At 40.7% G+C, this 17,560-nt stretch overlaps 1 protein-coding gene across 10 annotated transcripts in view; it reads right to left on the bottom strand.

Annotated features, from left to right (window-relative positions):
* The window catches only part of ROBO2 (roundabout guidance receptor 2), a 974,141-nt gene that overhangs the window by 312,630 nt on the left and 643,951 nt on the right, over positions 1-17,560 (bottom strand). For all 10 annotated transcript variants that reach the window (XM_069636436.1, XM_069636431.1, XM_069636432.1 and 7 more), the window contains exon 5: positions 5,131-5,269. In XM_069636436.1, the coding sequence (XP_069492537.1) occupies positions 5,131-5,269 (139 nt within the window). The remainder of the gene's footprint in view (positions 1-5,130; positions 5,270-17,560) is intronic.

The raw sequence follows: 17,560 nt of genomic DNA, 5'->3' as shown, positions 1-17,560 counted from the left end.
TAATGTTAAGACAAACAATTCATACCATAGGCAAATCATTCATCTGGTGTGCTAATGAGAAGAACACAGTGGCTTAACATACACATTAGAAGAAAGAAATAATCAACCACAGTAAATAACCCACACAATTCCAAGAAGCAAAACACAGTGTGACAAGAGCCAAAACAAGGCAAACAACCTACACAGTGGGGCAGCAGATGATCCAGGATGCCGAGGAGCAAAATACAATGGGCCAATAACCTATTATGATCCAACACAACTTTAAAATGTGCATTATGGTCAATACATTAAAACACATCTCAGACCACCTGATATTCTCAAAAAAGCATCAACAGCATGTGCATCATCAAACAATAACAAATGTAAACTGTGATCACTGGGAAGTTGTTAATCACCAGTAACAAATGCATGGCTCTTTGTTCAAACACATGCTGCCATAATGTCACCGTTTTTCAACAGACAGATTGCAAAAACTGGACACAAAATCAAACTACTACAAGCATTGGCAAAGCCAGCAGTCTGGTCCACTGTGAAGAAAGGGGATAGCCACTTGCCCGGAACTGCTGCCATGTTGTTATCTGGCAATACAATTGCAAAATATGCAGCATTGTACCTTGACATATGATGGCAGTGTCTGTCAAATTCCCAGCCAATGCCCACAAAAGAGCCAAAGCTGCTGAATAGGTCAATGCATGTTTTAACTGAAATTCAGTGTAAGGAACAGATGCAAGGAAACACAAATTCCTCATAAATTGTTCATAAATCAAGTGACAACAAGCACACCTTTTAACAAATATTTCTATTACATTGGAAGCCGATGTATGGATGCAACCTAGCCACTAGCTTCCAGAAGACTGCGTAGAAATAACAATGACACACCCATAAAAGCACACAGTTTGATGATGCCGAGCAATTGACCTGGCTAAAAATAGATCCGAGGAGGGTATGTTTTGGATGGGGAGAGGCATGTAGTGGATCAGAATGGCAATACGGATTAGCATAGGCATTGGTGGTCAATAAGTTAGAAAAAAAGGCAAACACACACACACGCTGTCTGCTGCTCCTCACACTCACTTTTCCTCCCATGCCAATAGTTTTGGCTACATTTGAAATTAACCACCCATTCTAGACTTTTTGTGATTTGTACCTCCATGTGTTTGAAGCTTTCGCTAACAGTTGACATTATCTGCATCAACACAATCACTCTGTGGCCTTTTACTGTGTTAATATTCACATGTTTGATATGATATGATATGATATGGCATTTGTAACGCGCCTACACACAAGTGTTTCAAGTAAAATTGTGCATCTTATGTTGTACCTGAACCTTATGTTGAACATGAATTTCAAAATGACATTCAAAGATGAAAGGTGTGATGATCAAGGGTAAATCAACTGTCTACCTATGAAAGCACGTATGTTATGAGTTTCATGTTAGTGATTTTTGTTGCTTGATTCATGCAGTCCGTTAAGCGGCATCAATAAGACAAAAGATTGTTAGATGGGATTCAATGTGCTTTTTAGTAAAGTGAATACTCACTTTAAATAATTTGGATGCATGTCTCTTCTTAGCCCAAGAGACCTTTGGGCGCTACAGAAATGCAAAAAAAGTGCAATGATAAGAGGCCGGTAAAGGATAGGAAGGTAAACCCTGCTGCTTCTCATCATTGTGCTACTAGCACATCATGTGCTAACTGACAGGAGTGGAGTCCTCTTCTGCAAGTCAGCATGCTCTGCATGGGGCGGGCCACCAGGTCATGGAGTAGATGATTTTGGCTTGTTGAAGAGGTGAGAAGGAGATATGTAAAATTGTTGTGTGTATCTTGTGTAATGTGTGTCTAGGCATGCACGGGTGGGAATGTGGGAATGTTTGTTTTTATTTTTGCATGGATGCAAGGAGTTGTCTGAGAGCTGTTATGAATGTATGGATGAGAGAGTGCATGTTCTGTGAATGTATGAATGTATTGGGTGAAAACGAGAGTGTATGTTGAGTGAATGTATGAATGTATTGGGTGAAAAAGAGAGTGTATGTTGAGTGAATGTAAGAATGAATGGATGAATGAAAGGGTGTATGTTGTGTGAACGAGACTTTGCTTGTCCTGTGCAGAGTGTGCTGATGGGGCATGCACACCTAAAAACAAGAGTGGAGGTGTAACAGTTTTTATTTTTTTTTTAATAACTCAAGAAGATATTGTGGTTCATGTAGGAGTGAATTGTGTTACAGCTAGACAATTTAAAGGGCCATGGTGAACAACTAAGATGGGCTAAAATCAGTGGTTCCAGTGGTGGTCCCCACTTCATCTCTAAACAGGAGCACATAAGTCAATAGTGAGAGAAAACAACCTCTAACAAGAATGTGGCACAGTCTCTCCATGAAAGAAAAGGTTTCCAAAATGCCAGGTCAAGTGTCCAACACAAGAGCAAAAGAGATGAGTCTCTGAAAAGTCTAGGTCTGAGGTTCACGGACCTAACCCACAATTCAATAGTTTTCCCTTGCCTTTGACTTTCTCTTGTGGGGGTTTCGTGTTCTCAAACCCACTTACACATGTTGGTGCTATATTTGGGTCTTCTTCTACAAGGTTTCACTCTCAGAAGACCTGTGAACAGGATCCGTGTACGTGCTCTCTCCAGACCTGTTCTCTGCTGTAGGGTGCTGGCCTCTGAGATATATTGTTCTCCTAATAGTCCCTGGCAAAATGTGCCTCCCCCATGGTCATCTCATACTTAAGTCCAACTCTGAAGTATGGCCTGAACCAACCTGCTCCACTAAAACCTATCTGCTATTAATCTCTACAGTGGCCCTCTGTTCTCTGCCTCCCTTCTAAAGCTTAGATGGATCATCTTGCCCTGTATGTTTCCCCTATACTCTCTTTTCCTCTGTTGGGTATGCTACCCTCTTTCAAATTCCTCACATTCTTTCACTAAAATGGCTCTTTTCTTCAACCTTCTCAATCGCTCTGTCTATCTCTCTAACCTTCAACTCTCTCATCCATATAGCACCTCTTTTCTTTCCTGTCCACTTGGTGTTCTACACCAGAACTATAATGTTCTCTCCCAATTCAGCTCTCTCATCAAGATGGTATCAATTACTCATATGACCTCCTCAATACTCCTTCCGACCTCCCAATACCTTCTCTAATCAGGTGGTATCAGCCCTCTGACCACTACAAAACATAGACATCCCATTCATCAAACTCCTCTGAATATCTTCCTCCAGATCCTTCTCAAACGACCCTCAATGGCAAATTGACCTGGTTATTATTATAGTGTAGTCTCCCATACCATTGGATAGGGTGTAAGGGTGTTGCTTTCACCTTCTTGGTGTGATCTAGGTTGTTCTGTGATTGGGATGTTGACTTGGGAACATGTAGGCCGCAAACGGTTAGCCAGCACACATATGAAGATCTACCGCCATCTTGTATTCTAGAACTGGCATGGACCTGGTAGGTCACTCTGCTTTTCTAGCATGTGAAAGTGAGCAATCCCTCTGGCAATCATTGGAAGCTGTCTGTTTAATTGCTTCTACTTCTCTGTGAGACATGTTAAACCTGGTATCTCCTGTGGTGCCCACAAGACCAGGAAAATGGCATTTGTTATTCTATTTCCTTCACATGCAAAGCACGTCAATTTCACATTGTCTGCATAAGCATTGTTATCAGAAGGTCTTCTTTGGTCCGAACATGCATCATTCACAATAGGAACGCCTCCATTGTTGCTGCTTAAAGAAAACATTTTTTTTAAAAAAACATTCCTTGCTCTCTAGTGAATTTGAAATGTTGGAACTTAGTTGCTTTAAAGCAGATGAATTTATTTCCTATGCTGGGTGTTTGTATATGACTAAGGAGCTGGAATGGCTCCAGACATGATTCACCCTAATGATAAAAAGTGTGTTTAAGTCGCTTGAATCTCTGTTTTATCTCCCGGTAGGTGTGGAGTTCTGTAAAGTTGGTGGAGTGTACGCCATGCTTTGACTACCTCCTTGGTGGCCATGGCCATCTCTGGGGGTGTGGAGGTGTATGTGTTCCTGTGATCAATGCTTTGGTGATCATGGATATTTTTAAGGATGGTGGCAACCCATTAAGTGTGCTCCGGGGATCCCCAACATACTTCCTCACAGTCCTGCATCAACTAGGTCAGGGAAAGTTCAGGGCCCTTAGAACACCCCCCCTGTTGGTTCCCAAGGTTAGCCAGGGTACTCTGTCACAACATACATAGGTTCCTTATTCAAAGATGGAATATGCATTTATCTTGTGTGTTGTAAAATGATGGGGGACAACCCTCCTAACATGACGAGGGATTGATTGTTTCAATCAAATATGTTTAGTTCAAGTTTGGGTTTATTGCATGCCAAGGTACACATATTCAATACTCATCTAGAAATCTGAGATTTTCTTTTAACAATGGCTCGCTGCCATTGTTTGCTTCAGCTTGTATTCTAGAGCCTCCCATGGCACGGGTACATTTACTGTCATCAAGACTGACACACACACACACACACACACACACGCACGCACACACACACACCCCTGTAATGATGGAGAAGTGATTTTTCTTTGCTTTAGATGGCCACAGAAGTGCACATATTTAATACAGCATGACTGCTTGTATTTTTGTGCAGTCAGGATCACTTATGCCTGATTGTATTTACTCCAACCATAGTCGTGTAGCCACAGTTAAAGCAGAAACATGTGTTTACTGGCTGTTCGATTACCACTAATGATGTTTAACAATGTCAGCATTTACTCCCAGTGTTAGTGTCAATCCGCAGGTGGTAGCATGTAATTAAAATAACACCAGATTTGTAATAATTATCTTCAGTTGGCCATATTTTATTTGCAATATGGCTCCATATTTCTGATAATGTTTACAGCTTCTGTTCACAAATTCAGCATTTGTACTGATGAATCGTATTTGTCCATTCTGCATTAATAGATGAAAGTCAGCAGTAATTCACAATAAACATTGACACTATTTTGTTTGTCTTTCTGTAACACAGCACATCCTGGTCTCATTCATGAGAAGCAGTGGCAAGAACTCCATTTAGTTTCATTGAACATAACTGAAAAGAAACTTAGCAACATATTAGCCCAAATACATTTTAATAAAGTCTCATCTTAGATTAATTCTTACCTTCCTCTTGGCATATCAGCGTCATCTTTCTTCCATCGTACAGTTGGCTGAGGATCCCCTTGGACTTGACACCGGAATTCTACTGCCTCCTCCTCCAAAACCACTTGGTTAATTGGTCTCCTGAGGAATGTTGGTCGTTCTGAAAAAGAAGCAATTTGCAGAATGCAACATAAATCTATTGATCAGAAATGTCTGAATGATAAAAGCAGAGCCCTGTAACACTTGCAACATTTCTGATCAAACCCAGTGCTGGTGTCGCTGTTACTGGTGTGGAAAACGAGTCACCATAGAGAGACAATGGGCCTCATTGCGAATCCGGTGGTAACCGAGCCGGAATAACCGGCAGGTTACCGCCGGACTCATATTACCATTGCGCTTCCGTGATTCCCGGAATTACCGGGGCATTACGACCCTGGTGACCCAGGAATTATGGAGGCGGAATTCTGTAAGTTCCCATTGCCATTGAGTCCCATAGGACTCAATGGGAATGGGGAAGTGGAAACAATGGCACCATCTCGTGATGGTGCCAGTGTTTCCACGTCCACCTGCAGGCGGGTGGTGTTAAACCTGCCAGGTCAGACCTGACGGGAATGACACCTCCCGCCTGCAGAACTCGAGATCACCCGGTATGGAAACAATGGTGGTGACGGGTTTACCGCCACTGTTATTTCCATATCGGGTGACTCGTAATGAGGCCCAGTGTGCCTCAGTACCTGGGTGATAATTAAGTAGTACATTAGAACATAGAAATGACTACAGTACTACCACAAGCACAGGGAGTGTCTACAGATGAACTAAAGGGGCTACTTTATATGGTTAGATCTAAAACCAGCAGATTCTTTATTAAGTACTCTTCTCATGTTTATTTGATCAGAAGATCAATGCTCTCTGCTCCTGCAACAACACACATCTTTAATAAGCTGGGAATTAGTAAACATATTTATAATGACTTTGCATCATGCACATTTATATATATATTATAGTTTGGTGGCTACCACACTATAGTTAAGGTGAGTGTCAAGTTTCATAGGGAAACATAAAACTGAATTGCTATTAACATTTGACTTGCATGATGGATTTGGCTGATATTTTGCAAAGAAAATGTTTGTCACCACGCTTCACTCCCACACTTCCCACAGACTGGACATTTTGGGAAACAATACATTGTAAAATGAAATAGTTATTCATTTATTTTTTCATGGAGAAAAGGTGCAGGTTCTGAACAGCTGTAGCATGAAAACAGCTGGGTAGTTTTTGACCAAATAAGAAGAAATAAAACACAGTTTTCAGCCCATTTGTTTTTCCATATTGAAAAAGTGCAGGTTTTGAACAGCCATAGGGTTAAAACCATTTGGCAGATTGGGACCAAGTAAGAAAAAAATGTGGGCACAAAGTGGTAACTTAATTTTCTTTGACTGGTTTGGGGTAAATCCATCCAGTGCTTTTAAAAATATTCAACAGAATGAACCCTGCACCTTAAAACCTTTATATATTACTTGGTGCTTTGCAGCTGAGAGAGGTTAATAACGTTTGACTTGCTGGATAGATTTGGATGACATTTATTTTCTAAACCAAAATTTTGTCAAGGGACCATTCAAACTGAACATTCTGGGAACAATTAATCAAAAAATGAAAACATAAACTGTTTTCAGCCTATTCCCATGTTTTCTCCTGTAGTGAATAAATGCAGTTTTATAACAGTTGTAGCATGATAACCGCTGGGCAGATTTGGCAAAACTTTGGAATGAACTCCCCTCATCCGTACAGAGCCTAATACATCCTCAAGATCAGACAGAGACACAGATCTCTTCTGTTTATGTAGTCACTCCTAGGGGAACACTGATTGTTTTGAATGACAGCGATTTGTTGGCCTGGCCGTACGCGCCATATAAATAGCAATAGCAATGACAATTACATCAGGCTAGAGGTCGGGAGTGAGAAAAAAGAAACACTGTGTAAAGGTGGTGACATTGGGGATATAGGTGTGGGTTGGGGAGCCAAGTACGGGTTGAACATGTTCAATTTATACAGGGTAAACTGCATGATTATAGTGGCAACACTGCAAGATGTGCTTAGAAGAAAATGTGTGTCATACGAAGCGATGAGTGGTAGGGGGTAATAGCAGAGGGTTTCAGCGGGAAATGCAATTGAGTGTTAGGAGGGTACCTGAAAATAAGAAGGGAGCCACATGTCTGTGAGGATTTGGAAAAGTTTTTAATTCTGATCAATTTTTCCCGTTTTTGCAGGAATCTGTGAACCACCACTCTACTGCAGGAATTCCTGCTTTTGGAAATGATCACTGTGAAATCATCATAAAGTTACAATGAAAAGGTTTAACATCTACAGTGCATTGACCTACTGGGTAGAGGGCAATGGGTGTTTGGTAACACATTAATGTTGTGGCATTGCCAGTGGCCATGGCTAGTAAGCCTAAAAGAAAGATATTCCTGCAACACATACAGAAGCCACGGCTAAAAGCCATAGCAAGTGAGACCTCAGAAAACTATGGTATAGTAAACCCTTGAAACTCAATGAAAAACCATTTGTTTTGAGAGAGTTAAGGTGATCAGAATTAATGCAACAAAAACCCTGAAATTCAGCACTTGCAATTCAATTTTGTATACCTCAGAGAAAGAACATGTGTCACACATACCAAACAGTAATGGGGGGTAGTTGTCATGAGAGGGTCAGCGAGGAAAATAAACAAATGAGTGTGGCGTGGGGACCATTGAAAAGGAAGCGGGATCTTGGTGAGTACCTATGTGGACAGGGAAGAGCTTGGAATTTTCAATCATTATTGGGGCAATGCCAGGGGATTCTCACAGTCATGAGTTGATCAATGCCACGGTACGTGTAGTTTGCTGCCATTAACAGAGAGATATCAGCGGAATCCCACGGGAATGGGGAGACAATGTAATTTTACACCTGCAGTGATCACATCTTCTATACAGGGGACAATGATTCTCTGTGCCAAAGGCCATGGCTACTGGACCCCAAAGAAACCTTTTGGTGCAACATGTACAGGGGCCAAACGCATTGGCCAGTGACTATGACCAAGGGCCATGGTTAGTGGGCTCAGAAGAAACCTATTGGTGTAACATGTACAGTGTCCACGGCCAAAGGCCATGGCTAGTTTGCCCAAAGAAACCTATTGGTGTAGCATGTAAAGTGGGCATGGCTGAAGGCAATGGCAAGTGGGTCCGAAAGCAACCTATTGGTGCAACATGTACAGTGGCCATGGCTGAAGGCCATGGACAATGACCATGGGTAAAGGCCATGACTAGTGGGCCCCAAGGAAACCTGTTGGTGTAACATGTACAGTGGCCATAGCCAAAGACTGTTGGCAATGGTAATGGCTGAAGGCCATGGCTAGTGGGCCCGAAAAAACTATTGTATAACAAAACCCTTGAAATTCAATGAAAATTATCAGAGCTAATGTGAAAAATACATCGCAACAAAACCTTTGAAATTCAGTGAATAAATCTTGGTTAAGAGAGTTATGTTGATCTGATTTAACGCAACAAACCACTGAAATTCAGCAATCACATTTCGAGCAAGTCCACCATAACTATCCACCCACTGTTGGGCAATGCATGACTACAATGATGACATCACTATAGACACCACTAATTACATCATGCATGACATCACTGATGGTGTCAATAATAACATCATTCATGACATCACTGATATCACTGGTTTGATTAATTACATTTTGCAATATGATATCTATATTTTTTATCATAATATCAGTGTACATATTTCATACTTACAGAGTGCAATGTATTCTGCCCTTGTTTCTTTAAATGTAACTTGCTGTATGCAATTATATAGCACAAGTCTTTGATTTGTGTTCATATTAGCTTTGAAGACTTAGATTATATATTATAGCAATGCACACAAGTGTGTATGTTTTTTTATAATACAAATTGTCATTTAGAAAATAATGTGTTCATGTAATAACATCACAGTGAGGAGAATTGTACATTTAAGTGTCAACATTGATTATATTCATAACACTTACTATTAAACATTTTTCTCTTCTAATGTATTCCTTTGTTAATACATAAAATTATTATATTGTGTTATGTTTGAAATAACTGATACATTTTACAAATGAATGTTCCACATGTAATTATATCATACGTCTGTATTAGTGTAATAAAATAATATATGTTTCAAAAGAGGTCAACAAAACTAACTTACTAACTCAGTATTGTCACATGAGATGTAATTATTGATCACATTTATGAAACAATTAGTGATGCCATCTGTGATGTCATCATTGTGGGCATGCTCTGCACACCATGGAGCACATAGTTAGGGTGACTTGCTCGAAATGTGAATAGTGAATTTCAAGGGGTTCTGCACACCTGCAGCCTGTTCAAAGGTACTGTAGGAGTAGGAATCTAGACTCCAGATTTCACCATCTAGACTCCAGATTTCAACATCTAGACTCTGCATTTCATCATGTACACTCCGAATTTCAGCATTCACATTTTATTGAGGGCTTGAGTTTTAACTAGGGCTAAGTGTGTGAGACTCATTAATGAGTCAAGGGTATGAGTCCCATGCTGAATTTAAATAGATGCAAATGCACAGAGTACAGGCTAGAATTTGATCACCTTGCTCCATGATGCTACTTTTATGAACTAAGCTACACTAAATATAATACTAACATAAATCTAACATACTAATGAATGAACATTTAATAAACTGGATGCAGATTGAACCAATGCATAATGCTCTGAAAATAGGAAGAAACATGAACTTTAAACATGCAGGCTGAATCTGTGCTGTGTCGGAAGCTGAAACATGTGAAGATCAGTTCCTAAAGACATGGCATTGTCGTGGAGCAGGAAGAGCAAGAGAGATGTATTTTTTTATTTTGCTCTTCAGCAAAGCAGTTAGCACAATGAGAGGCACAGAGGAAATCACGTGATGTTTTAGTGGGTGGATCTGTTCAAGGGTAGGTGTTTTTCTGCAGTGACAGGGGATTTAAAAAAAAAAAGGTTTTGAGGCAGAGTAGGGGTATTCCTCTTCTGGCACTGACTGACAAAGGGAGGAGAAGGCTGGTGCTGGGCTGATTGCAAGCTGACCAAAGTTGTGTCTCTTTCTCTCTCTCTCCTGGGTTGGCAATACTTAGCAGAGCTCTGAAGTCTCAAGAATCCTTATCTGGGTTGACCCTGTGCGATGCAATCAGAAAGGCTGGGGCGGATTTACTGCCAAGCTGAGTCGGGAATATCACCAGCTTATCTAGGTTAATATAACAGTCATTGAGGAGTGTACCTGGGAAATACTTACAGGTTGTGTGATAGAAATATGTTATATTCTTAAAGTAATTTACAATCTATATTTTGCATGGATTCCCATTGTATGGCTGCCAATAATTGTATGAGAGAAACATTCAAGGTTACATCAGACCGTGCATTAGCCATCCAGCAAACACATGTGTAACTGAATCTTATTATTAGAAAAGCTATTAAATATGTGCAAGCTCTCTATTGAAATTGTTAGAGGATTCAATTCAACACTACAGCTAAGTCAATGCCTAGTCTGGGATACTGAATGGAAACCCTTATTGATATATCTTTACGTCCAGTTCATGAGTTCTGGATGACTACCCCTATATAACACCCCTCTCTTGGAATCCCCCTGACCCCACTGAGCCAAGAAGTAGTTCTGTTTTGCAAGTTTAAACGGTTTATTTGATAATTTAAACAATATATATATATATATATATATATCACAATTTATAATAAATTAATAATTGAATATCACACTTAATCTGAGCAGTAATCAATAATGGATAGTCCGGCACTAGCACACTTCTTTATAATCAATGATGAGTGGTTATAGGATGGATACGATAGCAACAATACTTTTATGGTTTCAAATGGATGCAATGTGGAATGAAATGCAGTACAGAAAATAACTTGATAGGATTTCAGCAAAAGACAATGTAATCACTTTCTTGGACAATTCACCCCCCCCCTTAATGCAATGTAAGGAGATGAATAGAATGGGACTCAGTTCTCAGGAATGCAATCAAATAGAGTTCAGTTCAATTCCCCCCCAGCAGCTTATACAACAGATAGGAGTTTTGAAACACAGACCCAAGTGCTTTGAATATGGTGACAATGCAGTGAGAAATATGCTGAAAATGCTTTTAATTCCCTTCAGGAGGTTCAGGGTGAGTGGTATCTAGTTAATATTAGTCCAGGCTCACTCTAGCAATGATTCAGGGATGGTTCTTAAGAGGCAAACGAAATTTAGTAGTTCAGGCAAAAGCAGCTATCTTTTTACAAGTAAAGAAATCGGGCCAAATCGCAAATCGCGGCAAAATTCGTGGGTGCGAGAATCGTGATTACGGAGAAAGTATTAGGAGTAGGAAGTCGGTTCTAGGCTCGTTAAAAAGCTGAGATTCTAGCATTCAGAGGAAAGTTAAACCAAGTTCCTAGCCCAAACGGTTCCAGAGATATGGACAATTAAATAAAGGTAGTTTTTCGGATTTGAAATTTTAAAAGTTCAAAGCGACAGGTTACAGCTTGCAGCTAGAAAATGACATATGACAGCTTTGCAAATGACAGGTGACAGTTAGGAGGCAGTTCTACTTAGATTAAAATAGTTTGGATTAGATTATTTTAACTAAGAGATTGGTTCTGCACAGTTCTGCTAGGTACTCACAATATATTTAGAAATAGGCCTCGGCACGGATCTTGTCAGGTTTTGGACTGGACTCCGGTTCTGGTCTCGGCACTTCACAGTGATCTGGGTCAGCTCTCTGGTTCTGCGAACAGCGGTCTGAGCCAGCTCTGCTCTGCTGGTCTAGCCTCTCTGGATTCTGGATACTGCTCTGCTTTCTAGGTACTGCTACAGGTTCTGGAGATTGATGGATTTGAAGTCTGGATCTCTGGATGTGAAGTCGTCGATCAGCATGCTCCGCAGCAAATGGAATTGAATGTCCTCTCTAGCTTCCAGTGGCTCTTTTTATGTCTTTTGAAAGTGGGTGTGTGTGCAGCATCACCAGCCAGCCCCTCTTTCAACTTGTCATTGGCCCAATTCTCCCCTCTCCCATGATTGGGGAAGGAACTGTGAGTCAGAGTGATGCTGTAGGTTTTATGGGTCAGAGGATCCTCCCCTGGTCAGTTTTCCCACAAATCTATATTTGATCAAAATACACATTTCTCAAATACATAGTGGTTTGTCATTGCATGTACATATTACCTATCACATGAGGTAGTCTCTGTCCCAAATCTGCTCTTCCTGAGGGCTTGCATTCAGAAACGGCAACATTTTCGATTTTAGTGGGTTATGCAACCTTGGTTCTTCATTAAAAATTATACACATATACACGGCCTGTCCGTACATACTCCAGTAAATTCCCATGTCTCTAGCTTAAACACAGAGTCTGTAGTATCCATAAATATCGGGGTTTTGCCCCAGAACATCACACAAATTCCCAACGCGTCTTAAAACGTGCACAGCAAATTCACAAGAATTATGGTATCATTTAAATAATTTTGACAAGTCCGCACTGTGCGTTATACATCTTTCTTAGAATCATATTCTGGCCAACAGGGGTGTGTCTTTTCAGGTCACATGGTGTAGAAACCAGTTTATCCAGTTTCTGCCAAGCTCAGAGACCCTGCCCCTCCCAGCTTCTGCCAAGAGGAGGCTGTTTTACGGTCCCCCAATAAACCATCTGCCTGAGTCAAGGAAGGGCTTTGTTCAAAAGGAAGCCATTTACGACCACCCTAATAAACCATCTGCCTGGGCCCAGGACAGGCCTTTGTTCATCTCCCTGTAGCTGCTCCACCCCTAATCTAATCAGAGAGGTGACAACTACTTTTGGAAAGGGGAGAGTGGCTGAGCAGGTTTTAACTCCTGCGGGGGTTGATGTCAGGCAGAATTCAGTTTCATTAAGCCAGGTTTCAGATAAAATGTCACTTTTTGTTCCCCAGTTTAAGTCAAGACAATTTTTACATATGCAGCTAGAATGCTGATTCTAAGTTCAAAACTATGACATTTCAACAGTGACAAACTATGTGACACTCAAAGTAGGTCACTCAGTTAATTTAAACATTTTCGATTTTTGGTAGTTTTAAATCCAGTTTCAGTTACGCTGCTGCAGACCTGCAGAGCTCAGCCAGTCTTGTTATGAACATTGTTTTGGGGCTCTTCAACTTCCCAGATTTAGTATGCACACATACTTCATTCTGCCAGATGTCCGCTGGTGTTCAGTGAGATTTTTGGATGTGTTGCAATGTTTGAAAATAGGCATTTTGAGCTGGCATTCAGGGAAACAAAAGGTGATTTTAAAGTGCGTTTTTTCCTTTGGCACACATTTCACTCATGGCACCCCGGCCCATCCTGCTCGCACTGGTGGGTGGCAAGTTAGGCAACCATTTTAGTGTGCGCAAACTGCGTGGTTCTCCTGGATTCTGGCGCACTTGTGGGCTTTTTGGCCATCTTGGATTTTCTAAGCCCACAGCGCCAAATGTTGCAGCATGATAGCTCAAACGCGGGTCAGGACACCCAACAAAGCGCATTTCATCCATGTTTAAATATAAGTCTCTATAAAGGAGTACAGCAGAATACAACTGAACTAGAATTTGATTATGTGTCTGAATTATAGTTAACACATATAGTGAGGTCAGACAGGTGGTACGCCTATTTTACCACAGGCGATAATTCACATTTTGCCACATGTTGCAAAACAAGAGATACATTACTCATATGAGTTGAGCCTTTCAGAGGTTCTACATGTATGTGTGTGTATGTATGCAGTGAATTGTTTTCTTTAGAGAGGCTGACTGAATGTGTTGTATTTCAATTGCATGCTTTAAATGTGTTGGAACACATCCAAAAGGGCATCATTATGATGATTACTGCAATGTCCTTCTTGCAGGTGTGTAGGGGAAGCCGAGTTGGTTGGCGTGTTGGCTTCTTTTGGGGGGTAGAGATGCTCTTGGAAATGGTTTCTGATAGGTATGAGGGGGCAGAGAGATTAATACATTTGTTTGTAAGGGTGAGAATTTTGAAGTTGATCCTTTCTTTGACTGGGAGCCAATGGGCGTCCTGTCTGGCCTGGGTTATGTGTCCGTTTTTGGGGATGTGTAGGGTGGCACAGAGCACATTATTGTATACTATTTGGAACCTGTTGTTGTTTTTTGCAGAGGTGGGCGTCTCTGTGCCCTTCCGACAATCACCAGCAGTCTGCTCCTTCTCCTGGTGGCTCCAGTTATTTCCCCAGGCTTTTTGGGCTAGACACACCTCTGCTGTGAGCCCTGCTCGCATGCCAAATGCTTCTTTCTTCGCTCTGGTTCTCCTTCTGCTTTCCAATAATGCAGGTGGTATCCTCTTTAATCCTGGTCTGCTGGCATCCTGATTCAGCTTCCAGTCCCACCATGGCTGCCTCCTTGTAAAGTGGGTCCCCTGCTGGTCTCTTCCACGCCAGCCTCCCAGCTCCTCACTGGGGTGTTCCCAATGTTTCATTTTGTAATGTGTAAGATATATTATGTAGTTATATCTAGTACTCTGTGGTATTTTATTGTGATATGTGGATATGGTGGTATCTGTGGCCTTTTTATAATGGTGAGACTATAAGCTGGAGCCATCAGGAGAAGGAGCAGACTGCTGGTGATTGTCGGAAGGTCATAGAGACACTGTGGAGCTCTGCAGTGGACTGCAGGTAAGTGCTGGTCCTTGCATTTTGAAAACCAAACCTAAATCAAACTTATATTTAACCACACAAATGCATTTTGAATACCAAACTGAGAGCAAACTTATATTTAACCACAAAAGTGCATTTTGAATACCGAACTGAGAACAAACCTATATTTAACCACAACAGTGCATTTTGAATGCCGAACTGAGAGTAGATTTATTTTTAAACTACAAGAGTGCATTTTGAATAAAAAGAGTGGTTTTTCAGAAAGAAAATTTTAATCTTAAGCAACACAAGTAATCATTCATTTCGGAGAAGCTCACATTCAAAGCATATTAAAACCATTAAGCAATTTACATGTAAAGCACAGTAAGAAAATTAATGTATAACCCAAGAGGTTAAAAGGAGAAGTCAAAAAGTATGGACCTTTGTACACAAGGCCAAGAGGCCAACCAAAACACTTTATGCAGAAATACCTTGGTGCACAGGAGCAAGTGCCAAGAAACATTTTGGTGCACAAGAGCAAGGGTCAAGGAACCGACAGGGGGCTTAAGAGCCCTGGGATCCTGGTTGCACGACCTGTAATGTGTCGACCATGTGGTCTGACAACTGTGCCTAGACCTGTGAGCCCTAAATACTGAAGACCCAGCATATTTGGAAAACCAATTGTTGAACCAAACTTAGACAAGTAGTAAAGGTGATGTTGAAGTCATGTGGAAGGGAGCCCTAAGACTGAACATCCTGTTCATGATGTCTTGAGAACAAGGTCTTAAGACGCCTTTTTCTTTGGACCTGTGTTACATGAGACTCGGGGAAGAAAACCATGAGGATTATCTTGAACTATGTTGCTTGGAACTCAAGAGAGGTCATCTTGAGACTTGTGTGGGATGATTTTACACTTGGGGAAAGCAAGCTGAGAGCTGGACGAAGCACCAAACTTTGAGTTGAACATTGCTTCTTTGATTATTAACATCCCTAAACATTGGTATTCTAAATAGTGAGGACAAGCATAGGTTGTGGACAAAGACATACTTTCAAGAGGGAATATTTGAGTCAGACTTCCCTTAGTTGTATTCCGATAGGGAAATCCCACCTTAGCGTAGGACACGATAGACCTTCAACCATCCTGACATTTGATTTAATAAAGTGTTTTGGTTTGAAATATGTCTGTTGTCTGTGTCTTACTTCATGATGCCTTCACAGTGAATACAAGAAAGCTAGGGATTGTGATCAGAAAGACTCTTACCCTCCTTCAAACTGAGCATAATCTCCAATGTCCCAACCACGTAACCAATGTACTGTCTACAAAGCATACAGATCCATGCCTCAGCACAATTAGTCTACCTTCAGTGTCAGATAGGCATAGACTGCTGTCTTGCCTCTGGCTTTGCTCCCATTTCTGACTGTCCCTTGCAGCAGTTTCTTTCCAGTTGGTGCCCGAGATGTGTCATTTGTTGGCAATTGCAACACTCACTGCATGAATCATCAGCAGTTGGCACCCTCAGAGGTTTGGTACACAGTGTGTCAACCTGAATATAAAGGTATGTTTAAATATGATTGTAGCCCTCTGCTCTGGTTTTGCAAGCTCTCTAAATCCTGGAATTGTGAACTAACCATCTGCATGCACGAAATGTATTGGTCAAATTGACCTGCTTTTCTATTCCAAATAGGGCAACTTCCACCAGTCTGAAGGGGAACTGCTCGCCATGCAGGACTGCACTATACCTCATCAACACATTGTTGTGATCGCGTACCTGAGTGTGTGAACATAAGATGGCCAACAGATTGAATATTTTGCAGCCTTACATTTTGATTTGCATATGGACTTGAAAACCAAAACAAAATGATGTATATTTGTTCCCCTTTAACCTATGCACAAATATAAGCAAGCCATGTCAGTTGCACGTGATGACAACTTCTGGTTCTCATCTTCTGACTATAGGCCGACGTCTAGAGCAATTGCACTGTAAATTCCGGACAGAAAATATCAAAATACAAAAAATACAACTATAGAATTATTGTTTGCTTTTTCAGACTTGGGATATTGATACTATGCAAAAATGTTATTAAAAACCTGCAAAGTGCACTTCTATTAAAAGAAAACTAGTAGCTAGATAATTCTTAATATGTCATCAGAAATTGTTTGAATATAAACTAATGATGTGTTGCCTAGTGGTGTGTGAATAACAAGCCACTGCAAGAAACAGAAAAAAGCATATGTCTGTTGTGTTCACACAGTCCAATGGTTAATTATACATCTAATATGTGATCCAACCGCATTCCGCTGCGAGTGTTATTAACATTCTCTCTGCAAGATTAACTGGATTGCATTCACCTGCACACTTTGTTTGCTATGCTAATCTCTCAGGAGACAGAAAACACGCTGCAAGAACATGCAATCAAGTGTAATTCATACAGGCATGTCTGACTCTGCCATAAATTCCATATATATGTGATATTCATAAATGTTTTAATGCTCTCTCCAATGACTCATTCTCATTGGGAAGTTGCAAAAAACGTAACGTTTATTGATCCTTAAGGGCCCAAACAGGCATAGGGCAAAATATAATTTGCATTTTAAGTGATCAACAGATTTTATTTCTACGTGTCACTAGATGGTAGCAAGTACACACAGGAATATCATAATAAAAATATCACCTCATACAAGATATCTCTCACTCCTAAGTGCTGTAATTGTGTTTGTTATTTTTACCCAAATTAACAGTACTCAGTGTATCAATTTCGGAGGGATAGAAAGCT

This window comes from Ambystoma mexicanum, chromosome 7p, assembly GCF_040938575.1.
Source record: "Ambystoma mexicanum isolate Mex_15411 chromosome 7p, UKY_AmexF1_1, whole genome shotgun sequence".
NCBI classification, from domain to species: Eukaryota; Metazoa; Chordata; class Amphibia; order Caudata; family Ambystomatidae; genus Ambystoma; species Ambystoma mexicanum.
Note: the sequence above shows the minus strand (reverse complement) of the source record. Positions and strands in the feature narration are given on the sequence as shown.